The 17904-nt window shown below is 32.9% G+C and overlaps 1 protein-coding gene across 1 annotated transcript; it reads left to right on the top strand.

Annotated features, from left to right (window-relative positions):
- The first annotated feature begins 6470 nt into the window (after positions 1 to 6470).
- LOC127701425 (metallothionein 10-IV-like) lies at positions 6471 to 11126 on the top strand. Its single transcript, XM_052205304.1, has 3 exons — positions 6471 to 6610; positions 8111 to 8206; positions 10982 to 11126. Exons 1-3 carry the CDS (start codon positions 6583 to 6585, stop codon positions 11047 to 11049), a joined length of 192 nt encoding a protein of 63 aa, XP_052061264.1. The 5' UTR covers positions 6471 to 6582; the 3' UTR covers positions 11050 to 11126.
- Positions 11127 to 17904: the final 6778 nt, after the last annotated feature.

The following is a 17904-nucleotide window of genomic DNA, read 5'->3' as shown; positions in this document are numbered from 1 at the left end:
AAATATTCAAGTTGTATGTCATTCTTCTTTATCAAAAATAAACATTCCTAAAATAATGTAACTTACATAAGGAGAAATTTCAGAAATAATGTAAAAATTTAAACTTTAAAATCCTTTATCTGAAATTGTAAAAACAATTTTCACTTTAGTTTGGTCTGTAATATTAAAATTTTGTCTTAGGCAATTAATAATTTTACTATAACAACTCATCCTCAACCTCACTAAGCTTTGTCCCAAAGCTTGAATTCTAAACATCATCTGAACAGATAAAAATAACAATAATAATTATATATATATTCATGTATAAAGAATAAAGGTAAGTGTAATAAAATATAATGTAAATTTTCATATAGAGTCATTGTTTATATATGAAATTTGTGTGAATGTAGTTTTGTGATCTAATGCCCATAAAATGCTTAAGTTAAGAATTAAAATATGATAAAACTTCATTTATGAAAACTTTTAATTATCTTTTAATGTTAAAGTTATTTTAGTTTATCTTGCTTAACAATATTTTACTTTAAATCTTAATAATTTCAAATCATGACTTGCCTATAATTTCAAAATTCAAACTTTGACGTTTCAAAGCAGAATTTTTACTTATATAGCAATCATTTAATTGATGAATGCCATTGGCAACATTACTATCTTTGTCAACATAAAATTAGAAATTACCAAATATGTTTATAGTCCGAAATAAGGTCAAAATGTTGTATAAGAAATTGTCCCATTTATAATAGAGAGGTCACTTTGACATTGGTGACAATAAATAATATTTAAATGACCGGATAACTGTTTGCATTAACCCATTTTTTCAAAAATTTTCTTTTAATTTAAATAATTTTTTGCGTTTTGTGTGTGTGTGATTTTTAACAAATATACTAGAAATTACGTGTATACTTGTTACTATCAATTCCTTGTTAACTATTCACAGCGTTCATTCATAAAAAAATAACAAACGGGTCTTAGAAAAATAAGTGGGTAGGACCATAGATATAATGGCTATATTATATCTATGGTAGGACTATAAAAAAATACTCCCAAAGTGCCCGGCTTTTATTAACGGAAGTTAATTACCAGACAACTTACATTTAAAAACGAATGTTTTCATTTATTTTATATTTAAAAAATGTGTTTTTGCTGAGTTCCTACATGTATCTTATTGACGCATACCAATATATCGTTTTGAAAGGATTGTTTACGTCTTTAAGTCAAATGTTTACCAATCATGTTTACTTTATGGGTACACTATGATCACGCTCTAGATATCACATCTATCTCTTGTTGACATAGTTTAAAACTTATATAATTTTATCAGTATTTCCTGACCGTTTGGAGGGTTGCCAGAAATTATAAAGACTTTTCGAAGTAACGTGTGAATTTAACATAACAACATTTGACATACTGACCCGGTTTAAACTGGTACAAACAGTCATGTTATTACCAATGTAAACATGGTGAGGTTTTCGAAAGGTTCAATATGTTACTCGGCGTACCTGAACTTTGCATTTTGCATGGTATAACGAGAAATCATTATTAAACTGTGTTTACATGTGATAATAATATTTTCCCGCGTTTCGATCAGTATAGCGGGAAAATGTTGTATTCTCGGTATGGAATCGTTAATTTTCGGTAGGCCGATGTAAATCTATCCAATCAGGGGGCTGAGTTGTGGTCATATATAAGGTGTTTTTTTGTGTGGTAACTTCACTTCTAGCCGTCGTATTGACCGAGTAAACTCCATTATTTTAAATGATGTTTATATATCTATTGTTAGACAAATATTTTTGCTTTTCGTTAACTGTTTGAACCGACGAGGTCCGACGTCATTATCCTGAGATAGGCTCGAGCATTGATTCGGATACAGGTTTCCGTAATACGGTTTTTCCTGGTCGGCCTTGGCTATCAATGAGGGGTAATTTATTAAACGTACAGCTGCCAATATTTTGCTGTGTTTTGTACATAATAATATGATTGGTGAATGAAAATGCCAATTGATTACTGATTTATATGTTTTATTTGATGATATGTCACGATTATATATTATATACAATTATATCTGGCGTCCATCACGTACGACGGGCTGTCGGCAAATTTGAATTTGCGTTTGAGTTTTATTTTTCTGCCATGCGTACACAAAGGTGTTGTTGGTGTGCTGTCAGTGGCAGAAAAGGGTGTCATTTGTGTGTCTGTCGTCTGTAGTATAGAGAATACTAATACGCATTTAATAAACACAATGAATGCCTTGACCGAATTAACCAACAGATGACAACACAGGGATAGTCGTATAGATGATATTAGAAATGACCAGGATATTGACGAACGAACGTACGAAAGCGTAACTTGACGAATCGTACGAAACGGGAGCTGCTGTTTATACAAATAGATATAAGAAGATGTGGTATGAGTGCCAATGAGACAACTCTCCATCCAAGTCAAAATTTATAAAAGTACATTAAAACGTAAATCTAACATAAAAACAGAATGTTGAAGTTAAGTAATTCGCATCGTCTGCATTAAGTTTACATGAGATATTTTCTGTCTCTGTAGCTAACTCCTCACGTTGAATTGATGATAAATAATGTAATGTTGTCTACAATTGAAAAAGGTGCATTCGATATACAAGACTCTGCTTTAACAATGAGGTCCCAAAAAGGATATAGATGAGTTACGGAGTTAATACAAGGGTGATAGCATAGATATTGAAGCTTTTTATATTGATATGATTGATGATCAATTTCAAATGTGTTTTTTTTTTACTAATTTTAGTTGGCTTATGCCACCAGACCAGTCGAATTAGGCTGGATACAGAGAACCTCTGCCCAAATTTTGAAAAAATGTGTAGCCAAAAGAGTTTTTTTACGAATATTTTTTGATAAAAAGTTGATACTTCAAAAGATATTGAAGTTAAGTATATTGATATTTTGATAATCAAATTGGAGTTGCAACTCTTGATGCTCCTTACATTTTCTGATTGCAAATTTATACGTAAATCAACGAGTTTACTGACCGAAAACAACAGACTCGTGTATAAACGTTCAATTTATCCAAACAGACCACGTCATATGAGTTGCATACTGTTTAGGGTCCAACTTTCTGAGAAAAAATGGATACACTGAAAACCTAAATTAGTCAATTTGACCAATTTAATTGGTCATTTTGACTGTCCTCTAGATGACAATGCACTTTAATCATTTTGACTATGCTCTTAGTCGTTTGACTAGATGGTTAGTCACATTTGACTGAGTAGGGTGGTAATTATGACTATGTTAGGGAGTCAAAATGACTATATGTTATACTCGTTATGACGAATTGGATGGTTCAATTGACTATGCACATTTGTCAGTTTGACAATTGAATGCAGTCCATATGACTTATTGAAATGGTCGAAAGTGACCATGTTGGTTAGTCGACATGATTACTGTGAATAGTCACGACTGTTAGACTGTTATTTTAATTTGTGTTGTGTTTTTTGTTCTACCATTTTACTTTGTGTGTGTTTCTATCCGTTCTGTACTTTTGTGATTCATTTCTTCTGTTATTCTGCTGTATGTTGTTTCTCTTCCATAGGATTGACAAATGCATCTGGAATATAATATCATAAAAATACCACAGCAGCAATACTAACAATGACAACAGTATAGGACCACAAAGTGCTCAATGTTCAAAACCTTCCTATATCTTAAGTTTCCATGTGTTACCATTACTCAGTGACATATATTAAAAGTCTAAAAATCAAATAAAGAAAATGTATTTATTATAAACTCATTGTTACATACATTATGATATCCCAACTTAAATATATATTTTATACATTTTCAGTATGTCAAAATTTGAAGTGTTGATTTAAGATATTTTGTCGGTATCAACTCTGCATGTGTCAGTGTAATATTCTCTCTGGTCAAAAATCTCTCAGCTGTGCTCATACAAATAGCAATGTCTTCATTTGCTGAAAAATATAATTATATCATTTTAGAAGCTAAAATATAACAATAAACAAGTATATATCAGTCATGTTAAAAGTTAAAAGAAAAATACAAATTTTAAAATCTTTGATCTAGTGATGTAGTCACTCATCTTATACCATTATTTTGTAATGTAAGCACCGGGATCTTGACAGCCACCCATCCTATATCACAACATTGTAATGTAAGCACCAGGATCTTGACAGCCACCAATCTTATACCACAACATTGTAATGTAAGCACCAGGATCTTGACAGCCACCCATCTTATACCACAACATTGTAATGTAAGCACCGGGATCTTGACAGCCACCCATCTTATACCACAACATTGTGATGTAAGCACCAGGGTCTTGACAGCCACCCATCTTATAACACAACATTGTAATGTAAGCACCAGGATCTTGACAGCCACCCATCCTATATCACATCATTGTAATGTAAGCACCAGGATCTTGACAGCCCCCCATAGGTTTTTTTTTTTAATTTATTGTTGTGAATATCGATTGCAGTGTTTATTTTTAACAGTTTTTGGTCAGATAAAAAAAATATCGCTAAATACCCTTTTCAATCGACAATACGTTGAATGTGTATCAAAATTGATATCCCGTATACATATCTCCCCCTTTTTTATTGTCATTATGTCAACATGTGCCGATATTACATTCGTTCCACTTCTTTTTCTTAAATTTAATTTTTGTAAGTTAGAATTAAAACATATATACATGATACTTACTTTAAACAATTGGTTTAATTGACAAAATAATCTTGGGAACAAAGGGAACGCGAAAGAGTGCGCGTGAAAACCGATACTCTACACCACGTGGTGCTGTGACCACTAACATAGTCAAATTGACCGTGCAGGTAGTCACAATGACTAGATTAGTAGTCATATATGCTGTTGACTACCTTTCGGCTAATATTAGACTAACTGAATAGTCATAGTGACTAATTTAAATTTTCAGTGTATAACTCTAGGAAAGTGGGACCAGATCATCCTACTCATTCGTACAGATCGATCTTAAGTACGTTTCACCTTGTTGGGTATCACATTATGGTAAAATCTGATAATATAAGGAGAATATCATTTTGAAATTGTGATTTAAACATATACTTACGGCAACTAATTTTTGTGACATGTTTCTAACTACTATGGCTTGTTCTATACTCATGTGGAAATTTTGGGACAAAGCTTAAGTTTATGTTAAGTACAAAATAACTTATTTGCCAGTGATTTCATGTCAACATTTTTCTACACTATATCAATAAGTATATAACTAGTCGAAATCGTTTCTACATTCTAAAAGTTAATAAAAAAAGACCTATAGGTTTATTATTATGAGGACTCAAATACTCTATTTTCCCACGTAAGCTTAGCAAAACGGGAAAAAAAATATATCAACATTCCGAAAAAAAAAGGTTGACGTACCATCATCTAAAAATATTTATCATCGATCATATCATTTGCCTTCTGTGTATTTTGTGAAGTCAATGAAACATGAAATACTTAAATAATTGAAACGTATTTCAACAATCGCAAAAAAACCAACAAAACAACATATAATATGAGTATGTGCATACTGGATAGGATCAAAATTTATATAGTTGTAAAGCTTTAAAGTTGTCTTCGTGTGCGTCAATTTAAATCCCCTTTAAAAAAAGTTATTTACTCTTATGTCTAGTGTTTTTTTTTACAACTAATAAGTTTGCCATCCGCAGAGGTTGACAAATATGATAAATAAAAAAAAAAACCGAAATCATTATTTTTAACTGGTAAAAAATACTTTATCTTTTTTTTTCCTTTTTTTTTGTTAACTGATAGATTTGTTTGTTTGAAACTTGAATGTTTTGTTAACTGATAGATTTGTTTGTTTGAAACTTGAATGATTGATTGATCTATTGTTGGTTGCTAAACGTACAGTGGCAAATAGTTCATACATGTTTAGGACGAGAACAAATTAACAATAAATACAATGTAATAGAGCCCGTAGGTTGGGTAAGTTTAGATTGCCATTGCAAAACGAGGGTATATTGGATAGGGACAGAAATTTATCCTTGCAAAAGGCCACCTACGTATACGGATCCCTCACATAATTGTTGTAACGGTTTGACAATTTCTCTACACGTGGCATCGGATTTAACGTCCCCATTCTGTCCGAACGTAGCTGCGTACTTGTACATCCTGCATTGCCAAACGGACGCCCACTTTGGAAAAGGTTTTACTGCGGATTGGAAGAAGACCTGTAGACTATATTTCTATTCCCCAGTCACCCTTGACGGGGTGGGGTAGGGTTCCCTTTTTCTTGACGATCAATGCATTTGAATGGGGACATATAGTTGGAACCCCCCTTTATCCTGGGTTGGGAACCCCCCTTTATCCTGGGTTGGGAACCCCCCTTTTAAAAATGGCTGGATCCGCCCCTGTGACCTGGTCATCTCTATTATGACGCAACATATTATGTCGAACTTCAGATTTGCACACGGATTTTCACACGAACCAATCAACAAACACATGTTTTGCGCACGGATCACATAATTTTGAATCGATATATAAATACGAAAGCGCGAATATTGAACTTATTAGACATACTCTGAGGACATACTACGACGAATTAAAAATGCCAGGACCTTGTAACTGCAGCGAAAGTAAGTACATGTTTAAAAAAATGTATATTTTATGCTGAATAGTTTATGTGTATCATTTAACGATTTACTAGACTTTAATTCAGTGTTCATTTTCTAGTGAGATAATATAAATACGATAAGATAGAATTCGATTTACACGTTATAACTTAACAACGAGATTCACTATAATAACTGCCTTCAGCTCCCCCATTTTACAAATCATTGCTTGTTATTTTGAAAGTTAAACTTCTAACTGTCTAATCTACACCATTATGATATGCAACATGATAGCTTACAGTAATTTAGAAGAGGACCTTTCAAAAATGTTACTTTATTTTAAACTCCAGCAGAATGTCAAATTACACTTGTTGTAATAAATGTTTAAACTATTATTATTGATTTAAATAATAATGAAATCTTTTCTGAACATATTAACATTACTTCTATTCCCTAAATTATATTTATAACAAGGCAGTTTATATAAATGTACATAGCTCAAGCATCGCCAAAAGCTATAAACTATCGTATGTATAAAGAAAACTGTGAATTTGAATATTATTTTAAAAATTTAGATGATAGAAATATTATTACATTATGTAGATTGAGAACAGGAAATCATAGATTTCTTATTGAGACTGGTAGATGGCAAAATGTTGCAAGAGAAAATAGAAAATGCTTACTTTGTAATTTTGGCGACATCGGAGATGAATTTCATTATATTTTTATGTGTTCTGTATTCAATAATGGTCGTAAACAGTTTTTGAGAAAAAGATATAGAAAATCAACCAAATTCATTGAAATTTAATGAACTGATGAATAGTAAAAATCTTTCTGATCTTAACAACTTGTGCAAATTTATAAGACTAATAAATATGCATTTAGGCTCTCCTGGGTAATTCATGTACTTGATATCATTTAGTTTAATATGTATACCGTAATATATGATATATGCCTCCCTCTTGCTTCCGTATAATTTTTGTATGTCTGTACATATACATTATGTAATATTTATTGTGTGTATCTCTATACCAATGTAATTTGGTTTGTTGAGAAATAAAGATAACGATAATGTTCTTTTTGACACGTAACTAGAAAGAATATGCTTTTTTTAATGACCGATGTTAAGGTTCATGTGGACCCTTTGGCTAAAATGGCTGTGTATTCACCTCAAAATTATCTGAGCACAGACAAACATGTGCATTTGGAAAATTTTTGAGACAAAGCATGCCCTAGATAAATAAAATTCAAATGCATTTTATGTTTAAGAAAATTTAAAACTTAACTGGATTTTGCTTAAATGACTTTTAATATTGATTTATACCGACAATTGAAAACTGGAAATGGTGTGAATTACGATGTTACGCCAGATAATGATTGATAATTCCTTCGTCGATGCAGCTGATATAATTTATCTTTTAATTAATATAACAAAATACTAAATTTGACGTAGTGTATTTTTTATGACTATTAGACATATCGAAATGTACTGTATCAGGACTTATATTTATATATTTTTTGCAGCAAATGTTTGTATCTGTGCCACTGGGTGCAGCGGTGAGGGTTGTCGATGTGGTGACTGTAAATGTTCCGGTTGTAAAGTAGCTTGCAAGTGTTCAGGTATGTTTGCCTTCATTTTATTGTAGACACACATATGGTTTTAATTTTATATATGGTTTAATTTTATATTGGTAGTAAAAGGGATAGTCATCTGTTCAAACAATTGTAAAATTATTATTATTGTTATTATACAGTATTTATAACAGCGTATTGTATAATATTAAAATTACCCTAAGCGTTTAACAACATATATGCATTCACATATATAAGTATTAACAATAAAATATGAAAGCCCATGTTTTAAAATCCTAAAACTAACAGGTTTTAAAAATATTGCATGTAAAACTATACTATTGTCATTTTGTTTATTTTCTTTGGTTACATCTTCTGACATCAGACTCGGACTTCTCTTGAACTGAATTTTAATGTGCGTATTGTTATGCGTTTACTTTTCTACATTGGCTAGAGGTATAGGGGGAGGGTTGAGATCTCATAAACATGTTTAACCCCGCCGCATTTTTGCGCCTGTCCCAAGTCAGGAGCTTCTAGCCTTTGTTAGTCTTGTATTATTTTTAATTTTAGTTTCTTGTGTACAATTTGGAGTTTAGTATGGCGTTCATTATCACTGAACTAGTATATATTTGTTTAGGGGTCAGCTGAAGGACGCCTCCGGGTGCGGGAATTTCTCGCTGCATTGAAGACCTGTTGGTGACCTTCTGCTGTTGTCGGTTCTATGGTCGGGTTGTTGTCTCTTTGACACATTCCCCATTTCCATTCTCAATTTTATTAAATTTACTGATAAACAATAAAGTTTATATAAAATTGGCATGGTAAACACCTTTGGTAATTACATGTAAAGTGTTTGATATGTGGGCGAGTGATTTTGAGGAGTGTATGAAATTGTTTGTTTTTATGCCCCCGCCAAAGCGGAGGGGGCATTTAGTTTTACCCTTGTCCGTACGTACGTACGTCTGTCCGTACGTCCCAAATTGTTTTCCGTTCTCTAACTATAGTTTGCCTCAACCAAATATTATCAAACTTATACACAATGCTTGTTACCACAAAACACAGATCTAGTTTGAATTTTGGTGGCGTCACTTTTAGTGTTCTAGAGTGATGCCCCTTTACAAATGGAAAAATTGCTAAATTTTTCATTTTTTTTCTAAAAAATATCAGTCATTATTCAAGTAATTATACGATATATTGGTATGACGTTGTCGTCGTCGTCGTCGTCCGAAGACACATTGGTTTTCGCACAATAACTTTAGTTTAAGTTAATGGATCTCTATGAAATGTTACCATAAGGTTCAATACCACAAAAGGAAGATTGGGATTGATTTTGGGGTTATGGTACCAACAGTTGAGGAATTAGGGGCCAAAAATAAGCATTTTTGTAACTTCCAGACAATAACTTGTGTGTTAGTGTGTGGATCTCTCTGACATTGTACCATAAGGGAAGGCTGGGATTAATTTTAGGGGTAATTGCCTCAAAATTTTAGGAATTAAGGGCCAAAAAAGGGGCAAAATACAAGCATTTTTCTAGTTTTATGACAATAACTTGTGTGTAAGGGTATGGATCTCTCTGAAATTGTACTGCAAGGTACCATACAACGAAGGGAAGGCTGGGATTGAGTTTGGGGGTGATGAATCTTAAGGGGGTTTAAAAAAATGGGGGGGGGGGAGTTCCTTTTTTTTTCTTTAAAATTTTTCATTTTAAGTTGGTTATTTTTGATTTATATATAAAAGCAAATAATAATGATATGGTTTGATTTCATCAAAAATAGAAATTAGTATTGGGGTTCTTTGATATGCTGAATCTAACCGTGTATATAGATTCTTAATTTTTGGTCCCGTTTTCAAATTGGTCTACATTAAGGTCCAAAGGGTCAAAAATTAAACTTAGTTTGATTTTAACAAAAATTGAATTCTTGGGGTTCTTTGATATGCTGAATCTAACCGTGTATGTATTTTGATTTTGGATATTGGACCATAACAGGTAAATTAAAATTTTTCAAGTTCTTAGACCACATTCATTCTGTGTCAGAAACCTATACTGTGTCAAATATTTAATCACAATCCAAATTCAGAGCTGTATCAAGCTTGAATGTTGTGTCCATACTTGCCCCAACTGTTCAGGGTTCGACCTCTGCGGTCGTATCAAGCTGCGCCAAGCGGAGCATTTTATTAAGATATAAATTTAAAATGCCCTGAAATTTCACAATAAACTTATTAATCTACAGGCCCGAAGCTGAATTTTGTGAAAATTTTACTTAGATTCTATTGGCCTGTATATATAATTTTTACAGGCCTAACAGCAGTTTAACAAGGGGTGAGGAGGGAGGGGGTAGGGCTGTGGTTAAATGCGAAGACAGCTTAAGCTTTCAAAAACTAAATCATTAATGTGAACACCATTGTGTGTATGGATTTTTATACTGCAGATAGAACACTTCATGTTGTATTTATCTACTGAATATAGTATCAGAAAGATATTTCGTGCAATGTGGATTTTATGCCACGTCACTATTCTTCACCATTTGGTGTTCGTTAATAAGGAATTAAATATACGTTTTATTTTTTTTTGTGTAAAAATTTACATAACTCTCTGTACTAGATTTTCAAACCAATATTAGGGCAATGTCAGAATTTTTTTTTTTGCATTCAGCACAAAACTGTAGAAGTTTCCAAGTAAAAAAAAGTTGATATTTTTCTGACAATGATCTAATATTACATATATATTAGGATAGAAAAGAAAATGTCCCTGTTGTTGAAGTGTCAATTAAATAATAAAATTGAATAAAACTGTCATATTGATGAAAACTGTGTTCTTACTTTCAGGTAGCTGTGCGTGTGCAGGAGGATGTACTTCAACGTGTAAATGTGAACCTGGTTGCTCCTGCAAGTGAATAAAAAAAAACAATATACTCGAACTTATTCAACGCATCAAACCATTCATTTTGTATTAAAATTTCATGTTCAACTACTTACTAGCTTATTGATCTAAATTCCAAGCCAGAGTTATTCCGCTTAGAGTATTGTGCTGCTCTTTTCCTCGAATGTGACCTGCCAAATTATATTTATTATTAAATTTGTACCAACATGACCAAAACGACAGGTGTCAGATGTAGAGCACTATAGAGATTACCAGGTATATTGGTTTAAGTTGCTCATGGTCAGTCTCTAGTTTTCTATATTTTGTAGTCTGTAGTAAGTTCCTCTGCTGTCTCTATGGAAGCTTCGATCGTCTCGCTATGAAAGTAATTTCATTTCAAAATATTTAGAGTGTCCTTTTTGAGGTATGCATATCCTTGTAGTAGACACTTTGATGTCGCATTGTGAACTGGTCAAATTAAAGTTAATGTTGACCCATAGGTAGCGGAAAATACTTTCAAGTTGGTGTTAAGGAGGATAAGTAGGGACAATGAAAAGATTTTAGCACTCCGTGTGTAATTTCAGTTCTCAACTTCTTGTTCACTTGTCACATTAAAAAAGAAATTGATCAATTAAACAGATCGAATGGGGATCTCGAAATATTCATTGTACTCTTTAAACTTATCCCTCCCTTATGGTGTACCATTTGGTTCAAAAGGTATTTTCATCGATTAACCGCTACTTTTATCGGTTAACCGCTATTTTTATCGGTTAACCGCTATTTTTATCGGTTAACCGCTACTTTTATGTCGGTTAACCGCTATAAATATGCCGGTTAACCGCTAATTTTATCGGTCATGTACAAGAATTACGGACATTTCAAAGCGAGATAACTCGTGTTACTTTTCTATTCTGGTTCCCATCTTGTTCTCATCGTCTGGTGTCCAGTAGATAAGAATAGATAACTCCAACGAACATCCCGCCAATAGATGTCACTTTGACGTTATGCCTATAGGGTAATTTATGATATTAAAAAATAAAAAAAGGGGGTCTCCCAACAAGCTCTTGTGCATGGACTACTATATTTTCAATATAATACTTCAATGATAAGATAAAATAGTAACATATGGTATTGAATAGTGATACAGCACCGGAAAGGATTTGCCGTGGCACCATGGGACGCTTATACAATATACTATGTAAATATTGACACATTCGTGTTTATATGTTAGCTGAGATCGATAATTATGGAGCTTTTCTTAAAAAGGACTTCGATGTTTTTCGTCATTTGTATTACTAAACGACATTTTGTGAATATACTAAACAAGGATGTATAGTACTATACAAATCCTTGTACTAAACAATAAGATTAATGTATGAAGGAGAACATAAAGATAGCATATCCTAACAATGATTTTGATGCTATGATATCTTACTGTATACATTCAAAATACTTGCATTTACTTCTTTGATCATTTCTTATAATGATAAGAATAATATAATTCCCTTTACCTTTTCATTATACAAAACTTGTATAAAATTTTGTATGTTTTGAATAACATTAAAAGTTACACGTTGTCATCTTTTCTATTTCAATTTAGTTTTTCAGATTTCGTAGACATTTTTATGCCCCCGCCGTAGCGGAGGGGGCATTAAGTTTTACCCTTGTCCGTCTGTACGTACGTATGTACGTACGTACGTCCGTCCGTACGTCCCAAAATTGGTTTCCGTCCTCTAACTTGAGTTTGCCTCAACCAAATGTTATGAAACTTATACACAATGCTTATTACCACAAAACACAGATCAAGTTTGAATTTTGGTGGCGTCACTTTAACCGTTCAAGAGTTATGCCCCTTTATAAATGGAAAAATTGCTAAATTTTTAGTTTCCGTTCTCTAACTTAAGTTTGCCTCAACCAAATGTTATGAAACTTATACACAAGGCTTATTACCACAAAACACAGATCAAGTTTGAATTTTGGTGGCGTCACTTTAACTGTTTTAGAGTTATGTCCCTTTATAAATGGAAAAATTGCAAAATTTTTAGTTTCCGTCCTCTAACTTAAGTTTGCCTCAACCAAATGTTATGAAACTTATACACAAGGCTTATTACCACAAAACACAGATCTAGTTTGAATTTTGGTGGTGTCACTTTAACCGTTCTAGAGTTATGCCCCTTTATAAATGTAAAAATTGCAAAATTTTTAGTTTCCGTCCTCTAACTTAAGTTTGCCTCAACCAAATGTTATGAAACTTATATACAATGCTTATTATCACAAAACACAGATCAAGTTTGAATTTTGGTGGCGTCACTTTAACCGTCCTAGAGTTATGCCCCTTTATAAATGGAAAAATTGCAAAATTTTTAGTTTCTGTTCTCTAAGTTAAGTTTGCCTCAACCAAATGTTATGAAACTTATACACAATGCTTATTACCACAAAACACAGATCAAGTTTGAATATTGGTGGCGTCACTTCAACCGTTCTAGAGTTATGCCCCTTTATAAATGGAAAAAATTGCAAAATGTTTATTTTCTTCTAAATATCAAGTTATTTTTAGAATTAGAGTTATCTACCTTTGTCCATGATTATAGTTGAATCAACTACAAACAATGCTTTATACATTGCAATGTTTAATTTTGACTTCCACTGATAAAACACAGATCAAGTTGAATTTGGGTAGTGTCACTTTAACCATTATTATTGAGTTATGCCCCTTTATAAATAGAAAAATTGCTAAATTTTTAGTTTCTGTTCTCTACTTAAGTTAGCCTCAACCAAATGTTATGAGACTTACACACAAAAGTCAGATCAAGTTCAAATTTGGGTAGCGTCACTTTTACTGTTCTTCAGTTATGTCCCTTTATAACTATATGATATGCAAGCGGGGGCATCATCTGTGTCCACATGTGGACACTATCCACATTTATTTTTCAATAATACAATCATGCAATTGTGTATTCAAATATTTGATAATAATAATATAATTACTCAAATCAAAATAAGATTAATTAGACAGAGCCTTAAAAAAAAAGAAAAAAAAAACACTTTTTGCAGATTTTTCTTCAAGATGTCAACAAAACCACACTACTTTTAAAATTTTGATGTTTAAAGAACTCTTTGGTATAATAGAAATTAATATATTGTTTAAAACCTAACTAGATATTTAAAATGATGGATGTAATTAGAAAAGAAGTTCACATCATAAAAATGAGAATTCAACTAAATAACAAGACCAATTTGTCTTTGAATACGGTCAATCTTAGTTGAATGAATATACATCGTAATCATAAATAATGAAGTTTCACTTTCAAATGCTTAGGGACAACAGTAAACATTATTTTAAAATGACTATTCTTATACCATTTGATAGGAAAATTATTTGCCAATACTGTATAATTTGTTAATTTGATTTACAATAAAAAATGAATTTTATATGATTTTTTATAAAATATGTATACCTCGTAATTTAACATATCTCAACCAAAAGAGAACCCGACGTTCAACATGATAGGGACAACAGTAAATATCAAGATAAAGTGATTTTATTACACCATTTCAAAGCTAAAAAAATTGTGAGATCTCTATAATTTATTAATTTTATATGAGATTTATAAAATAGACATAGTATTCGTTTATTTGGCTAGTGGTCATAATTCCCCATAGACAATAACGTTAAAAAAATTTCAATGATTACGGTTCTCTGTGTGGTAGCTGATAAAGCCATCCAGCTGAGCTGTCCGCAATTCTTGTGTATGTAATCGCTATTTTTATTGGGTAACCGCTATTTTTATTGCTTCATCAATTCTAATTTATCGTCTATGCACAAATAAATTATTATCTTAAATGAGTAAGTGATTGATGGACAAAGTTTATCGCTTAGCCTGTTAAAACGTAATGTGGATTGCTTACGCCTCCCATATATCTATTTTTGGTCAATCACTCCCACCCAAGTTATAGAATTGTTAACTGACATACGCACACAAGATTTTAGTGTTGAACACGTGGCAATTCTATATAGCACTTTATTGCACGTCAACAATTTTTGTTTTATTTAATTTTACACTTTCAATATGACAAAATGTATTGGATTTCATGGATCTGAATATAAAATAATTATATGACGATGTTTTAAATTCCAAAAACTTAGTGAAAAAAAAATGAAAATGCTCATTTATCAAATAGAGGTACTTGTATATATTCCACTACTACAAATCTGTATAAATGATAATTCGATTGATGATACCGTGTGTAATGAAGACGAGAAATTTTATCTTCTAACATATCTTTTTTGGTCAATCACTCCCACCCAAGTTATAGAATTGTTAATTGACATACGCACACAAGATTTTAGTGTTGAACACGTGGCAATTCTATATAGCATATCGATCACACTTTATTGTACGTCAACAATTTTTGTTTTATTTAATTTTACACTTTTAATATGACAAAATGTATTGGATTTCATGGATCTGAATATAAAATAATTATATGACGATGTTTTAAATTCCAAAAACTTAGTGAAAAAACATGAAAATGCTCATTTATCAAAAAGAGGTGCTTGTATATATTCCATTACTACAAATCTGTATAAATGATAATTCGATTGATGATACCGTGTGTAATGAAGACGAGAAATGTTATCTTCTAACATGCACATATATTTTGTGTTATATCCAAATTAGAAATGAAAAACTGTTCTCTTCCATATTTCTCCCACAGACATGAAACGATATCTATGATACATTTTCTATATTATTGAATTAAATTATTAATGCTATTAATTCAATATTTTTTTAATAAATAACTTGAAGAATGTATTTTTTGTTATAATTGTATTATTGCAAATGTTATTGGAAACTAGAGGCTCTCAAGAGCCTGTGTCGCTCACCTGACTCTACTTTGGTTTTAGAAATCATGTAAAGATAGATAAAAATCATAACAGATACCCAAATAATGATTGAGGCCAAATTTTGATTAATATTGGTCCCGTTATTTAATAAAATATCCTGGTGGCCATCTTGAACAGTAAATCGGCAACAAAGTAGCAACACTTGGTCAGCACTTCATAAGGAACATTCATGCCATGTATGGTTTCATTCCATTCAGTGGTACTCTAAAAGAAGACATTTGTATGTATTTCCCATAGGGTCCTATGTTAAACTAAGCCCCCCCCCTAGCGGCCATCTTGGATGATGGATCGACTGCAAAGTAACAACACTTGGTCAGCAACTCATAAGGAACATTCATGCCATGTTTGGTTCAATTCCATTCAGTGGTTCTCTAAAAGAAGACAATTGTATGTATTTCCCATAGGGTCCTATGTTAAACTAAGTCCCCCGCTGTCGGCCATCTTGGATGATGGATCGGCTGCAAAGTAACAACACTTGGTCAACATCTCATAAGGAACATTCATGCCATGTTTGGTTCCATTCCATTTATTGGTTCTCTAAAAGAAGACATTTTTATGTATTTCCCAAAGGGTCCTATTTAAAACTAAGTCCCCCCGCTGGCGGCCATCTTGGATGATGGATCGGCTACAAAGTAACAACACTTGGTCAGCATCTCATAAGGAAGATTCATGCCATGTTTGGTTTCATTCCATTCAGTGGTTCTCTGAAAGAAGACATTTGTATGTATTTCCCATAGGTCCTTTGTTAAACTAAGTCCCCCTGCTGTCGGCCATCTTGGATGATGGACCGACTGCAAAGTAACAACACTTGGTCAGCACTTCATAAGGAACATTCATGCCATGTTTGGTTTCATTCCATTCAGTGGTTCTCTAAAAGAAGACATTTGTATGTATTTCCCATAGGGTCCTATGTTAAACTAAGTCCCCCGCTGTCGGCCATCTTGAATGATTGATCGGCTACAAAGTAACAACATTTGGTCAGAACCTCATAAGGAACATTCATGCCATTTTTGGTTTCATTCCATTCAGTGGTTCTCTAAAAGAAGACATTTGTATGTATTTCCCATAGGGTCCTATGTTAAACTAAGTCCCCCGCTGGCGGCCATCTTGGGTGATGGACCGACTGCAAAGTAACAACACTTGGTCAGCATCTCATAAGGAACATTCATGCCATGTTTGGTTCCATTCCATTCAGTGGTTCTCTAAAAGAAGACATTTTTATGTATTTCCCGTAGGGTCCTATGTTAAACTAAGTCCCCCGCTGGCGGCCATCTTGGATAATGGATCGGCTACAAAGTAACAACACTTGGTCAGCCCCTCACAAGGAACATTCATGCCATGTTTGGTTTCATTCCATTCAGTGGTTCTCTAAAAGAAGTCATTTGTATGCATTTCCCATAGGGTCCTATGTTAAACTAAGTCCCCCGCTGGCGGCCATCTTGGATGATGGATCGGCTACAAAGTAACAACACTTGGTCAGCACCTCATAAGGAACATTCATGCCGTGTTTGGTTTCATTCCATTCAGTGGTTCTCTAGAAGAAGTTCAAAATGTAAAAAGTTAACGCCGACGACGGACGACGACGGACGACGCCGGACGACGGACGATGGACGCCAAGTGATTAGAAAAAAAGGTGGATTCAGCATCTACTTTCCGATTTATGTCCGATATATGTTACAAGCTGGGTGGTATAAAGTAATGGAGAGAGTTATTTAATAAGAAAGTATAACTTTATTTAATAAAGAAGAAACAAACGTTTTATGAAAGTTCGTCAAAATTCCGCCTAAAATGGAAAACTGTGCATCAACTAATAGAAATGTACATAACTGCTTTTTTGGCTCACCTGGCCCACAGGGCCAAGTGAGATTTTCTCATCACTTGGTGTCCGTCGTCCGTCGTCGTCCGTCGTCGTTAACTTTTACAAAAATCTTCTCCTCTGAAACTACTGGGCCAAATTTAACCAAACCTGGCCTATATCAT

Source organism: Mytilus californianus, unplaced genomic scaffold (assembly GCF_021869535.1).
Source record: "Mytilus californianus isolate M0D057914Y unplaced genomic scaffold, xbMytCali1.0.p SCAF_1, whole genome shotgun sequence".
Lineage (NCBI taxonomy): Eukaryota > Metazoa > Mollusca > Bivalvia > Mytilida > Mytilidae > Mytilus > Mytilus californianus.
The sequence above is the reverse complement of the archived record's forward strand: the minus strand, read 5'-3'. Positions and strand labels throughout refer to the sequence as shown.

Excerpts from the sequence above, each read along its gene's own strand:
- LOC127701425 (XM_052205304.1), top strand. The coding sequence starts at position 6,583 with ATGCCAGGACCTTGTAACTGCAGCGAAA. Across the intron at positions 6,611-8,110 it reads ACCTTGTAACTGCAGCGAAA|CAAATGTTTGTATCTGTGCC; the intron begins GTAAGTACATGT and ends TATTTTTTGCAG. Across the intron at positions 8,207-10,981 it reads AGTAGCTTGCAAGTGTTCAG|GTAGCTGTGCGTGTGCAGGA; the intron begins GTATGTTTGCCT and ends TCTTACTTTCAG.